At 42.2% G+C, this 13,233-nt stretch overlaps 1 protein-coding gene across 1 annotated transcript; it reads right to left on the minus strand.

The window, feature by feature from the left end:
* Nucleotides 1-2,055: 2,055 nt before the first annotated feature.
* On the minus strand, nucleotides 2,056-10,792 carry XKR9 (XK related 9). The gene is made up of 3 exons (XM_006015314.1): nucleotides 10,521-10,792; nucleotides 3,313-3,536; nucleotides 2,056-2,693 (listed from the first exon to the last, which is right to left on the minus strand). Exons 1-3 carry the CDS (start codon nucleotides 10,790-10,792, stop codon nucleotides 2,056-2,058), a joined length of 1,134 nt encoding a protein of 377 aa, XP_006015376.1.
* Between the last annotated feature and the right edge of the window lie 2,441 nt (nucleotides 10,793-13,233).

Genomic DNA, 13,233 nt, shown 5'->3' on the forward strand with positions numbered 1-13,233 from the left:
TTTGGGGAGTGGTCCACGACAGGAAGAGGGAAGCTACCAAAGCCCCTGTGAGATGACAACTGCATCCACAACCAGGACTGTAGCCGGCAGTGCAGAGTCGAGACTCGAAGAGAGTTCATGTAAGCTGACCCACTGCGTTGATTGAGCACATGCAGTTATTATTATTATTTTGTTTTTTGGGATTATTGAATAAGACCGGAGGTTTGGGTGAGGCTATTAGGGGTCGGGGGAGGCCTCAATTTTGGGGACCCACTCCAGAGTGGGAGCCCCGGTGCCAGTGAGGGTGCAGCTTTTGGGGGCACAGACCCCAGCACCAGTGAGGGTGCAGCTTTTTGGGGGGCACAGCCCCGGTGCCAGTGAGGCGCAGAGGGAGACAGGGCTGCAGAGAGCCTGAGTGCCAGTAAGGGTGCAGTTTTGGGATGATATTAAAAAGGCCAGGGAGGCCTTGGTGCACCTGGGGGTGCAAGTATGTATTTTTTCTATTATTTTGGACTGGTGGGGTCGCACCCTGGTTTTGGGCTTGCGGCCCCCTGGCTGTGGGGCCGGTACCCATGCCTCTGGGCCAGGGAGCGCCGTGCTCCAGAAGGGAGCAGAAAAGGGGGCCATGAGCCTCCAGGCACTGGAAGGAAAAGCTAGAGCCTCGGAGTTGAACCCTGTTTAGTGGGTTTGGATGGGGAGGCCTAGCTAGAGAAAAAGGGGTCAGGCCATCCTAGGAGAGACCCCAACATACCCAATATAATAGGCAGTCTCCCACTCACATAATAAATTCCATCAAGACGTGGCAGGAGAGATTAGGGAAGGACAGAAGAATTCCAAGAGGGCTCCAAGGGCACCCCCACATAAGGCATGGATGACCAGGAAGATGGTGCTGGGGAGGGCGACCTGTTACACAAGAACTAGATGGAGTCCTAAACAGGATGCACAGTCTTTCCAATCCAGATTTAAAAACTCTGAGCAATCCCTTGCCCTCAATTTTATTCCAGAAAAACCTCAGCTATTAAATTCTGTTCCTTATATAGTATTTTTTTTATTTCACACTTCAAAACCTGAACTGAGAAATTTCCCAATTTCACTTTGTTTTCTGTAAGCAGCTAGCCCAACAGCAACAGTATGTCAGGGTGACTTTTCTTTTGTCTAGTGACAAAGGCCATATTCCCGTATACCAGAACTCTAGACTTCCCTGTGCAGAGACCAGCTCTTAAGGGTTAGATGAACCCTAAAATCAGATGAAGACAAACACTTCAAGCCAGGCATTTATTCCCCTATATGAGCCTCCATTCTCCATTCATATGCCATTCAGAACACTGGTATACTAATAGGCTGCTGAAACCTGAAAATCCACCATGAAGGTATAGGAGGGGGATGACACAGCAATGACAAAGGAGACAGGGTGGCATTGTTATTAGAGCAGCTGGAAGATACAACAATAGAGCACAGCTCTCCAGTTGTTCCATCTGGCAAGATTCCTCTGGGGTCATCAAGTACAGCCGTTCTACCTGGAGAGAACAATCCAGGAAAGGGTTTCAGGATTTGCAATTTCCCTCACCCAGTGAACATACATACTTCTTGCACATGGTCAGGTGGGCAGGAATCATGCCCTCTGTAGCCAGAGATGATAGATGACAATCCTTGGCCATTTCAGAGAAAGCTCAGTCCTTCTCTCTGGTGAACAGTGATGTGAGCCTTGACTAAAACTGAATCTAAGAAATAAATAGAATTTGTTCTTAATAGGAACAGTAACTTGTTGCTGTTTTATTTTTCCTACTTTTCAAATGAATTATAAGAAAATAAAATAGGATGTTTGGTTGGGAGGTAAGTTAGACTGTTCATTTTGACTAACAAGTGTTCATTGTATAGAGGCTTTGCTTAGTATAGTCACACAAGAGAACAAATAATAATTCATAACTTATGACTTAGCATTCTCATCAGAAATTATTTACTGGAAATGTTTACTAAAAGTATGAAAATAATGACAGAATAAGTGAATAATTGACAGTGCAGCCCATATTGCTTTGATTTGCAAATATTTTAAGAAGTCACATAATTCCATGCTGTTCATTGCATTATGAAATTGGTAATTCTACTGACTACAACTTTTTCTCCTGACATTCCATCAACTTCATCTGAAGCTCTGTCTTGTTTGCCATAAACAGTGGGGTGAAAAAGCCCATAATAAACAACAAGAAAAATAATACCTAACACTAGAGTGAGGACAATTATGATGCTCGCAGCTTTAAAATGTATTTGATTGATAACCAAAGGCTTCCAAACCAAACATATGTACAATATAACTAAAATTAAAAGCACACAAGCAGTATAATAAATAGAAATATCAACCTTTGTCTTTTTCCCCTTAATGTTAAAATAGGTAAAAGTTAGAATGATTCCAACAATGATTCTATATAAATATTCCATCCTCTTAGATTTGTAAAACATTGTATGTTGTTTTAAAATCCAGCAGAAGCTCAAGATCCAAAGAAAAGTTAACAGAATTAAAGAACTTTTGAAATTGAGCACTGTGGTCAGTGCAACACTAAGTATCCATGAGGTCAGTGTGAACAGTTTATAGAAGAAATACATTAACTTGGGAATGACTCCAACTTGATTTTTATCAGGCAGAGATTTTTGTAATGATACCTGATAGTCAACAGTTGCCCAGGAAATACTGCAGAAAGATGTAATGATAGAAATATCTAAATAAAACATAAACATAAATGTTACTGTCAAGAAAACAATTCAAATATTTTAATTAAAATATTCTTTACATTTGAAAGAAACATTGGTCCAGTGATTTAGGCACTAGTTTAGGACTGGAGAGATTCAGGTGCAATTCCTTTCTTTACCTTAGACTTCCTGTATAACTTTGAACAATTTGGTTCTCCTCTATGACTCAGTTCTCTATCTTAACATGACAATAGTAATACTCCTCTCCTTACAGTGGTGTTGAAATGGTAATTAAATTATAGATCGTGAGGTGTCCAATTACGACGATATATAAGTAGCTTACGTAAATATATTAAGTAAGCAAAAACAAAGTAGACTGCAGTGAAATGGTTCAGTTGCTTACCTCAGTGGTTTTTACTTTCAAACACAATATAATGTTATTGTTAAATGTTCCACACTATATTTCTTTGTAAAAAAATCTTTCTAAAGTTTCTAAAAAGTCTTAGAAAAATAGACTTGCCAATAGAGGAGATTATTTAACTAAATAAAATCGTACTGGAATCTGACTGGGAACACGCTAAAGCGAGGACTTAACTGCTTAGTGGAGATTTCATTTTCAACTTACAGGTAAGAGAGAGAGAGAATTACACTGAATGAAGCTAGTTTTGTCTTCCTCCATCAGGATGTGAATCTGCAGAAGGAGCTGGGGTGTTGTTTCCAGGAAAATTTTAAATACCCTGAGCATACTAATATCAGTCACTGCATCAATGGCTTGTTTATGAATGTCACCGGTAGGACTTCCAGACAATTTATCTTCACAACTGCTTTGTTTAAATGCAGACTGGAAGCCACATTTCAATGCAAAGTAATATCTAGAAAAAGACAAAACATGGTCAGCATAGATCTTGTTAACAGCAGAAACTAAATTGTGATTTTTTTTCCTATATCTTACCAAAATTAAACACACACTGACTAGAATGGAATGACATTTTTCTGATAAATGAATTTGCTGATGTTAATTTCTTCAAATGTGACCTATTTCTGAAGTTTGCCTTTGCTATCTTCTCAATTCCCTATTAGGGTGACTCTTTCATTCACTTTTCCTACACTCAGTAAATATGCAGATGTGAATATACAAATTGGAGATTGTAAATATCCATAGCATGCATCCCTGCTGTGCACATCAAGGCTAACTATACATATGCACAGGGGTGAGGAGGTGGGGTTTAATTAGACCGGTTGCCAGACAGCCACTCTAATTAAAATGGCTCACTGTCATGTGTCTTAAGCTCCTGCACATTTCAAAATGGCCATGGGGACACTTTAGCTAAAAGCTCATTCAACAAGGTTTAGATAAAGTGTCCCTGCAGCCATTTTGAAATGTGTGGGGGCTTAATACATGTGACAGTGAGACAATGCTGGAGTGTCCTAATTAGAACATGGAACAGACTTGATGAATCAAGCCTTCTCCAATGTGTTCTAATTAGACCATGAATGAGCATGTCTACAGGTAGCCAGCGACTTACACAGCAAGCCTGGACATACTTTTGAAAGTAAGGCCCTAATTCTTTAAGTTGCCTTTTTCTAAATACCCAGAAAATCTTTCAATTCCTGAAATGACTCTCAGGATACATAGATTTCCTTGGATGACAGATTTCATGACCTGAATGGTGTAATATGATTAAACCATATTCTTTGGCAAGTGAGTGCATGTAAATGATTCCTTTGTCTTAAGGCTTAACAAACATTAATTTAGGGGCTGGGGAGGGAAACCTAAATGAAATGATACTTATACTGGAACTGGTTCGTTCGGACAGATGTATACTATGGTTTGTGAAGATCCTTTAATGTTCAAGAAATCTGCATTGCCACATGAGAAATCTAGGTCTTATGCCCCATATCAAGTAGTTTGTTTTTCAGGTCTAGACGAGTTGGAAAGGTATACAAAGCTCTAGATAATTAAAAAAATAACTTTTGCTTTACAGGGTAATCTCGCCAGTCCTTCATAGTAGACATGTGACAATGGCCGCAGGCAGAGATAGGACTAGAACCCAAACTAACTGATATCGGTGTAGTTTCACTGACTCCAATGAAGTGAGCTTCCAAGCCAGCCCTATGTTGGAGGCAAAGAAGAGTGGGGAAAACCTTGCCTATACCCGCAGAACTCACTCTAGAAGAATAGGGTCCAAGGACTAATTGACTCTACTTCTTGTAGAACTGATCATCACTCAACAAAGAATCTTTCAGATCACGAAAAAGAAAATCCCCTAAGAAGTATCCACCACTTACCCCTCACCTCTGTCACATTCCTCAACTGCTTGTTTGCTGGTCTCTGCCTTTAGGTGGCTACTAACACCTGGTGCACAGATAGTTTCATCATCACCGCTCAATCATCATCACAGGTTAAGTTTCACATATTCTACTTCCATATCCCTGAAACTTTAAATACTCTTGTCCAATGAACTTGTTCTTACTCATTTTCTATAGCAGAGGGTAGAAAAACAATCATCTCACTAGGGAATGAGCTCTTATTTTGCCCACCTTTCTGATGTTTTGCATCCTAGAGTAAGACTTTTCACATCTGAAGAGATGCCGCTAATTTTAGCTTAGTGTTTCTCAACAGTGTGTCCCTAAGTTCCAGGACTGTATGGAGGGGCAGAGGGGTGTCGTGAGGGTAAAAAGGCAGTCACCCTGGCACCCCAGGATGTCCCATTGTCTCTAATATCAGCACTATCAAAGGGGAAGTTTCTGGCTACGTTGACTCTATCCTATTACCATGTTACCTTAAGTACATCTATGACATCTTCATTGTTTGGACACATGGGAAGGAATCTCTAGTCTAGAGAAATTTCACCAGGACTTTAACAACTTCCATCCCCTCATCAAACTAATTCTGGATACTCCATTCAGCAAATTCAGTTCCTAGACACTACACTGAAGGTCTGGAATGGCCTCATTGCCACCACATTGTATTGGAAACCAACTGACTGCCACAGCTACCTTCATGACACCAGCTTTCATCCTAAGCACACCACAAACTCCATCACCTACAGCCAAGTTCTGTGTTATAACTGTATCTGTTTGGATCCCACCCCCCATGATGCATGCTTTAAGGAGCTGGAGCAGGGATTCCTACAATTACATTACAATCCCAAAACTGTAGCCACTCAAATCAACAAAGCCAAACAGATCATGCTCTGACCTGCTATGATACCAACCCTGGGACAAGGGCACCAGAATTTATTTCGTTGTCACCTACAGCCCCCGGCTTGAACAGTTTAGACACATCATTAATGACCTCCAACCCCTCCTGGAAAAAGAAAACTATTTAAAGGTAGCTATGGGGAACAAAACAGTCCAAGAATATAATATCTGAAGTCTATTCCCCATGCAACTCTAACAACATCATATACACCATCACTGGTTTACAGTGCCCCTTTGCTGCTTACACTGGCCAGACAGAGTGATCCCTATACAGAAGAATGAATGAACATTAGCTGACATCAGCTCCAGAATGACACAAAGACCTGTAGCAGAACACTCTAATCTCCCTGAACATTAAGGAAGCTGTGGTGGCAAAACTTTAAAAAAAACTTGAACAGGAAATTGCAGAACAAGAAATCATCCACAGATTGGATTGTGTTAAGTATGGTTTAAACAGGCACTATGGATTCTTATCCCATTACCTGGATTAGCTTTTGTGACTTCTTTGTTCCTATGGGTTGATTACTTGCTTGTTTGCCTCTCCCAGTCCTGCCCCCTCCCTTCTGTCCTCTCCCTCCCTGCCCTAAATTCTATAATCAAATAACTCTCTATATTTTATACACTGCTCTGTGCATGTCCTTTCTCAGTATCTGATTTAGTTAATCTGTAAGGTGCAGATCTACCCATCCTTTATCCTGGGTCAAGCCAGAGGCATACTGGTGGCAACAGCTTGTTCTGCTGAAGCTCATAATATTTCTGTATTGTAGAGGACTTCAAGGTTTTGGATTTTGAATATGGCACCTTTCAGCAGCCTTAAGGATCAAATTCTGTTCCCTGGTTGTGGCACACCCTAGTGTGCTTCAACAGAGGAAAAGGATACAGACAAAAGCTAGAGGTCTGTTCACCCATATGCTTCAGTTCTCTGCTTCCTGTGGTCTTTTGGTGATGCTTTGGCCAATTTTTCTACACAAACAAGAGTACAGCAGCTTGCTGCAGTAAAAGCTCTTAGTCCATTGCCCAGAGGCCAGATTCTTTACCGTTCTCCCTAGAAAGACCCCAACAATGTATCTTTGCCACTCAGGCTGCACACTAGCTTAATGACTTGGCCTTAAATCCATAATTTGCTCCCAAGTGGAATAGTTTTCTTACATTAGATTGTTGCATATTTATTTTACTGTGTCCTGAGTAATCCCCCGTAAGTAAAAACATAAACTGTTTGGCAAAACATCTATAACTTTTTCAGGGTATAAAACAGCTAAGTATCTAAAACATCTGGTCCTTGCATCGAAAATATAAACATCTGTACGGTATGTGGTGTTTTTAAGAAAATCCGTTAAGAGTAAGACAACCTGTTATTCACACACACTCATCCACCAGATTTTTTAGTTGTCCAAATAGCAAGTAAATTCAAAGCTGTTGCAATGAATATGAGTTCCAGAGCTCACAGTTGGGGAGGTAGATGAGGTGTGAGGCAAATGCTAGACATACTGTAAAAAGGAATCTTCCAGAATAAGGGGCATGATGGATATCAATGATCCCAATACTTGTAGTGCAGTGTTCACCAATTACCAATATTTTAGCATGCTATATATGTCTTTGTTAATCTAGGTACTTCGTTTAGTTTCTCTTAATTTGTATCTAAACTGAGTGACATAAATTTACATGCAAAATCCAGTTACAGAAAGAAAATAGCTCATTATAAAACTGCATGCACAGCTGCCAGGGACACTGGCAGGTTAACATATTTTAAAATAAGATGTTTTCTCTACTATGATTCCTATAATACCTCACTCACATTACTAAAACTGAAATAATTTTTAAAAATATCATTTATTTTTCACTCTTTAGACTTGCTTACACTTTGTATTCACTTTGGACAATGAAAACAGTAATCTCTGTCTTTTTGGCAGTACTAGTCAATTTGGCTTTATCTTAGTTCTCCAGTATTTGGGATGAAAACTGGAGGAATGTTTTTTTTTCTTAAAACAATTCCAAGTGGAAGGAGAAAGTATAGTAATTAAAAACATTTCTCTTTGCTTTAGATTTTGGCATAGATACAGTATAGACCAGGGGTGCTTAAGCCCTGTCTCAAGATCCAGGTCCAGGCCCCAGCACCAGGTCATCCAGCCCAAGAGGCTCCCCATGTGTATGAGGAGAGCCCTGCAGGCTGGCCGTGCATACTAGATTAGGTGTGCAGGGAAGCGCAGGGCTCATTCGTGGTGCGTGGGGCCAGGTGGAGGCAGTGCAGAGTCTCAGAACTCCAATCCCAGCTTCTGGGGTCAGGCAGAGGTGGTGCAGAGACTGGCACCCCAATCCCAGCACACGAGACTGGGTAGAGTCAGCACAGGGCTCCAGGGCCCAATCCCAGGGCACAGGATCTGATCTGGGTTTGGTTCACTAAAACCACATGTCACAGGACACTTAGGTGCCTGCTTCTAAAAGAGCAGAAACTGCCTGGGAAGAGCCCAAAGAGTCAGGCAGGAGCCCAGATGCGGGTCACCATGGCAACTGGCTAATGAGGAAATTAGCCTGCACCTGCACCTGGTCAGCTGGCCGGAAGGGGCAGGGCCCTGGGCCCATATAAATCCCAGGATGGGGACTATGAGGCAGTTCTCTGCTGGTGGCCAAGGGACAAGGAGCCCTCCTAGAGCAACTGTAGGGAAGAGGCCTGACTAAGTTCTGCTCCGGGTAATGTAAAGGGGCCGAGCACACCTTATGTAGTGTGTGTTATGTTAGAGCCCAGGGGCTTATGCTTTGTTTGCCGTTTTATAAGACAGGTGGCTTGGGTGAGGCTATTTGGGGAAGAAAGAGGCTTCATTGGGGGCCCACTGCAATGTGGGGACCCTGGCGCCAGAGAAGGTGCGGCATTTGGGGGGCACAGACCCTGGCACCAGAGAGGGTGCAGAGACAGGGCTGCAGAGAGCCCAGTGAGGACAAGGGGCCAAATTATAATGAGGCCAAGGCAAGACAACACCAGTACCATCTGCGAGGCTTGGGGCATGGTAAAGGGGCGGTTGGAGCTACGCATAAAGCCCATAAGGCTAGGGTGCCCTGAAACACCCATTGTGAAACAGGACCTACAAGGGGTCTGGGAACCCACAGGGTTCAGAGAATCCATCAAACCGTGGCCAAGAGGACTTAAAGGCAGCCTCCCTATTTTTATATTTCCATCAAAGAAGTGGCGGGCGAGAACTGAGGGTGCCCATTGGGCCAAACTGGCATGGTCAAGGGGCCTTAGGAGATCACGGCTGTCTTTGAGGACCGCATCCCATGACACCATGTAAACTTGCAAAGTTCAGGTCCACTTTTGTGTTTATTGCTTCTTGGATTTCTAGCCTTCAAACAACTATGATTTTATAGGAAGAGACCAATGAAGAGCAGGTGGAGGGATTTCTACACCACCATGGAAGTGGTATTCATAGTCAAGTTTGCAGATGAGATCACCTAGGAATAGTGAAGGGCAAAAGCATAGCAGGTAAAGGACAGACACCAAAAGAGGAAACTTGACAGGGTCCCCTACACTGGGACTTATCTATTAGCATTTATTTCAAACAGCATAAACCCAGCAAACATACAGATCTGCTGAGCAGATAAAAAATTGGCCAGACAAAGTAAAGGGATACTTGGTCCAAAATTTTAATTTTAATTTTATTTAAAAAATCATAATTACCAACACCATTTTAAAATGTAAACTGTCATTTTAAAGAAGATAGTTATTCCCCTTCAGTATCTGAAGCATGAGCTTTGCAGTAGGAAGAACAAATAAACAAAAGTAAAACTCGCTAAGAAGAGAATGAACTTAGTAAAAAGAGAGGCAAGAGAAAACCATGACGTGCACATACAGTCACAGAAAGTTTTCCACTTGTTATTAGGCTATTACAAGCATAGGTAAAAAAAATTGTTAGGGATTTTTTAAATTGTTATAAATGTACCCTTCAAAATTGTCTACAGATTTTTACAGAAGGGGTAAATTTTGAAATGGAGAGTATGTATGGAGAGTATGCTACGGTGTAGTAGGGTCAAAAACAACCTGTGCACCACTGGGATTGCAGGTACTGCGCAGTCGTGATACTTCACAGTACCAACTGCACAGTCAGAGGCACATGTAGATGCACCCACTATAAAGCATAGCCCTCAGTACCCTGTGTAATCTAATTAACTCGTCAACTTGCTCAGTTCTCTTTTCCAGTCTTGGCCTTCTTTTTAGCTACAACATTAGACTTTCAATATTTGTGGATTTCACTTTCATCATAGCTGACCCAACTAGTGATAAAAATCAAATTCTTTCTAAATATGACCTAGTATAATTTTATTTTTTCTAGTTATATGATGACTTTCTCTGTATTTTATAGATATATATATATATATATTACTATCTCTTGTAGAAAGAGCATTGTGTCAAATGCAATTGGATTATAGTTGCAGATAAAATAATAACTGATAAGCAAAATAAAATGAGTACATTTATCTCAAAAGGGAGGAGGACAAATTCACAACTAACACATTTTCTTAAGCAGAGCTGTTCTCTGTCACTAACTGTGATTTTGGTCCCGAAGCTGCATTGCCTTCATGAACTGACCTGGCAGTTCCAAAGCAAAGCATTTAAAAAGCAGTATGATTTCTTGTCTCAATATTTAAAAATTGGCATTTACCTTATAAGAATTCCACCATGCAAAGAATGAACTAGAAAAGTCCAGGCCAGCTTTCCCAACTCAGGTCTTTCCAAGTCATCTTTAAACCACTCAAAACTGAAAGTCTGGACTACTGTTGATGCAAGGAGCCTAAAAACTAATGTTAATGTACTCCAAAGATATTGTCCCTCACAGAAAAAATTGCTAGCTACAAAGATATCTGATATAATATCAGCTATATAAATAAAAATCCCAAGAACTAGCATAAAAAAATTACACTTAGTAAATTTCATTGAGTGTTAAATTAGTTCTGACTACTTTTCCTTATATGAAGTAACGGAATGAATCATAAAAGTGCATTATTTGCAAAGCTCTTATTCCTAAGGATGCAAATTTCTCATGTAGTGTTTTCTACAAAGGGAAAACTACAGTATGTACTGACAAATAGAATCAAAATGAAAAGACTTAAACATTTATGTTCTGGCCTTAAGTACTAAATCAATTCCATGGGTACACGTCTATTTTGGAAAGCATACATGGAATCTTCTTCTCTTTTAGCTATGCCGATAAAGGCCATTCTTCCTAGTTGCTGGCTCCTAAAACGAAAAAATAAACAAAGGGTCACCAATAATAGCAATAATTCAGAAAATCATCAAGCTTCACACAGCTATTCACATGGTCACTTAAAAGGCAAAAAGTGAAAAAAATTTTAGAATTGCTTATGAATGAATGAATAAATACTGCTTACGCTGTGTCCCAGGGACACAAGCATGGGGGCGGGGCCAACCGAGAGGAGAGACCCTGAAATCGGAAATTATTTATCACAGGTTGTCCGACAGAACAACCCTGAGGAGAAAAGCCCACGTGGTTCATCAGCCACGTTCATATACAGCTGAAGCTGGTGGGTGATGTCATGGGCTCACGCCTCCAACTGAGTTAAAAGCCGGCACTAACAGGGAGATGGGGAGAGTGGGAGAGGCAGCGGAGTCTGCAGCTGCTCCCCACGCCGGTGGCAGGCAACACCAGCAAGTTGAAGGAGACCCCAATCAGGGAAGTACAATCCGGGTGTGGCGGTTGAGTGGTAGGCCGGGGCTATGGCCAGTAGCCCGAAGCGGCAGGTGGGTACTTTTTGACCGATGGAGCGGAATTAGGCACTGAAGCGTATTGGCTGAACAAAGAAATTATTTACTTACACCATCGGTGTACACAGCGCAGGAAGAAGAAACTAACTTAGGTTGCAGTTGCAAACCGAACAAATGAAAGCTTTCTGAGAGATGAGACGTCCGTGACCAGCTGAGCAAGCATGCAAGACAAAGTGGGGGTACGTCGGGTAGGTCGTTGATGGGGAGTCCCTGGTAGGTGATCAGTCCACCAGGTATTCTCAGAGATAAGTACGGAGTTCGAGCTCTCCGAGTTCGCTCTCTGAGTTCTCCTTCTCCAGGGTGTGTGCGGAGTGCTCCAACCTGGAGAACAATGCGCTCTCCAACCTGGAGGAATATGAGGAGTTCTCCAACGTGGGCGGAAACTGATTTACCTTTTATATGACTAACAAGCCAATCGCTAGTCACCAATATGAATAATTTGGAACTGGCCAATGGTGGTGTGCGTGTTTGCATAAGTTTTGGCGGGAACTTTTTCTAAGCTGTAACTTTCCATTACTGTGGCATATAGTTACATAGTGGAATTTTCCTACTGTGACCTACTTTCTCCTTGTGCCATATGTATCAAAATTTGCCACCATGGCACAGGCATGCAGAATGATTGACAGCAGAATGTTCCACTATGGATCAAACCAAAGGAATGTTCCACTGTGCCATAGGCATACAACTACTTGGTTCTGACACCGGGCAGCAGTGGCTGCCCAAAGCCTTCATAGGCTGCACACCCTGGGCTCCAACTGCATAAGGTGGTAGGAGGGGAGCAAAGGGAGCTCCCACTGGAGACAGAGAGGGGAGCAGCATTGGGGGACGCAGCCAGGCATTGGCTTCAGGGCAGGGAGAGGAGAAGGACTGTATGCTCTGATCTCCCTCTTTTCTACCTGCCCTCCTTTTTATTTTTGTTGTGTCGTGTTTTCTTTTGTCTCCTCTGACTGGTGTACTACACTGTGTTGTTCTTTTCATTTCATTTTCTTGTTGGTCTTGCTTTGAGCGGTAACCTGGAGCCATGATGTCCGGAGGACAAAACGAGCCACAAGGTCCACTCGCAGGAATTAGGCATCAGCAGCGTCAAGCGTGAGGGGAAGAGCTGGAGGAGAGGCGAATGTCCTATGGATCCAAAGTCTGTTGGGAAGAAGAAAATAGGACCGGGTACCTGAGAGCGATGAGGAAAGACCATCAAGACTGGAGGGCACGCTGCATTGACATCAGGTGGCCCATCTAAGACTGGCCTATGGAAGGGGTGTAGGGGAGGTAGAGCCCCATAAATATCCATCAGGAAGAATGACCAATCCTGAGGGACCTCCAACAGGAGACCCCACCACTGAGGTTACATTCGAAGACACGGCAGGTGAGTTCTGGGGTCCTCCCCGAGGAGACCGAGGTCCCTACCAGAGGTCACACAAAGCATCTCTGCATCCATCATCAGGCACCTGTGCCAAGGTGGCGCATGAACAGATTTTCGAAGACAGGCACACACTGTGATATATATATATATATATATATATAAGCGTTAATAAGCCACTGACCAGGTCTCAGACTAAGGCTGAGCCTAGCCGCCCCGATTCTGCCTAAATAAA

Source organism: Alligator sinensis, unplaced genomic scaffold (assembly GCF_000455745.1).
Source record: "Alligator sinensis unplaced genomic scaffold, ASM45574v1 scaffold71_1, whole genome shotgun sequence".
Lineage (NCBI taxonomy): Eukaryota > Metazoa > Chordata > Crocodylia > Alligatoridae > Alligator > Alligator sinensis.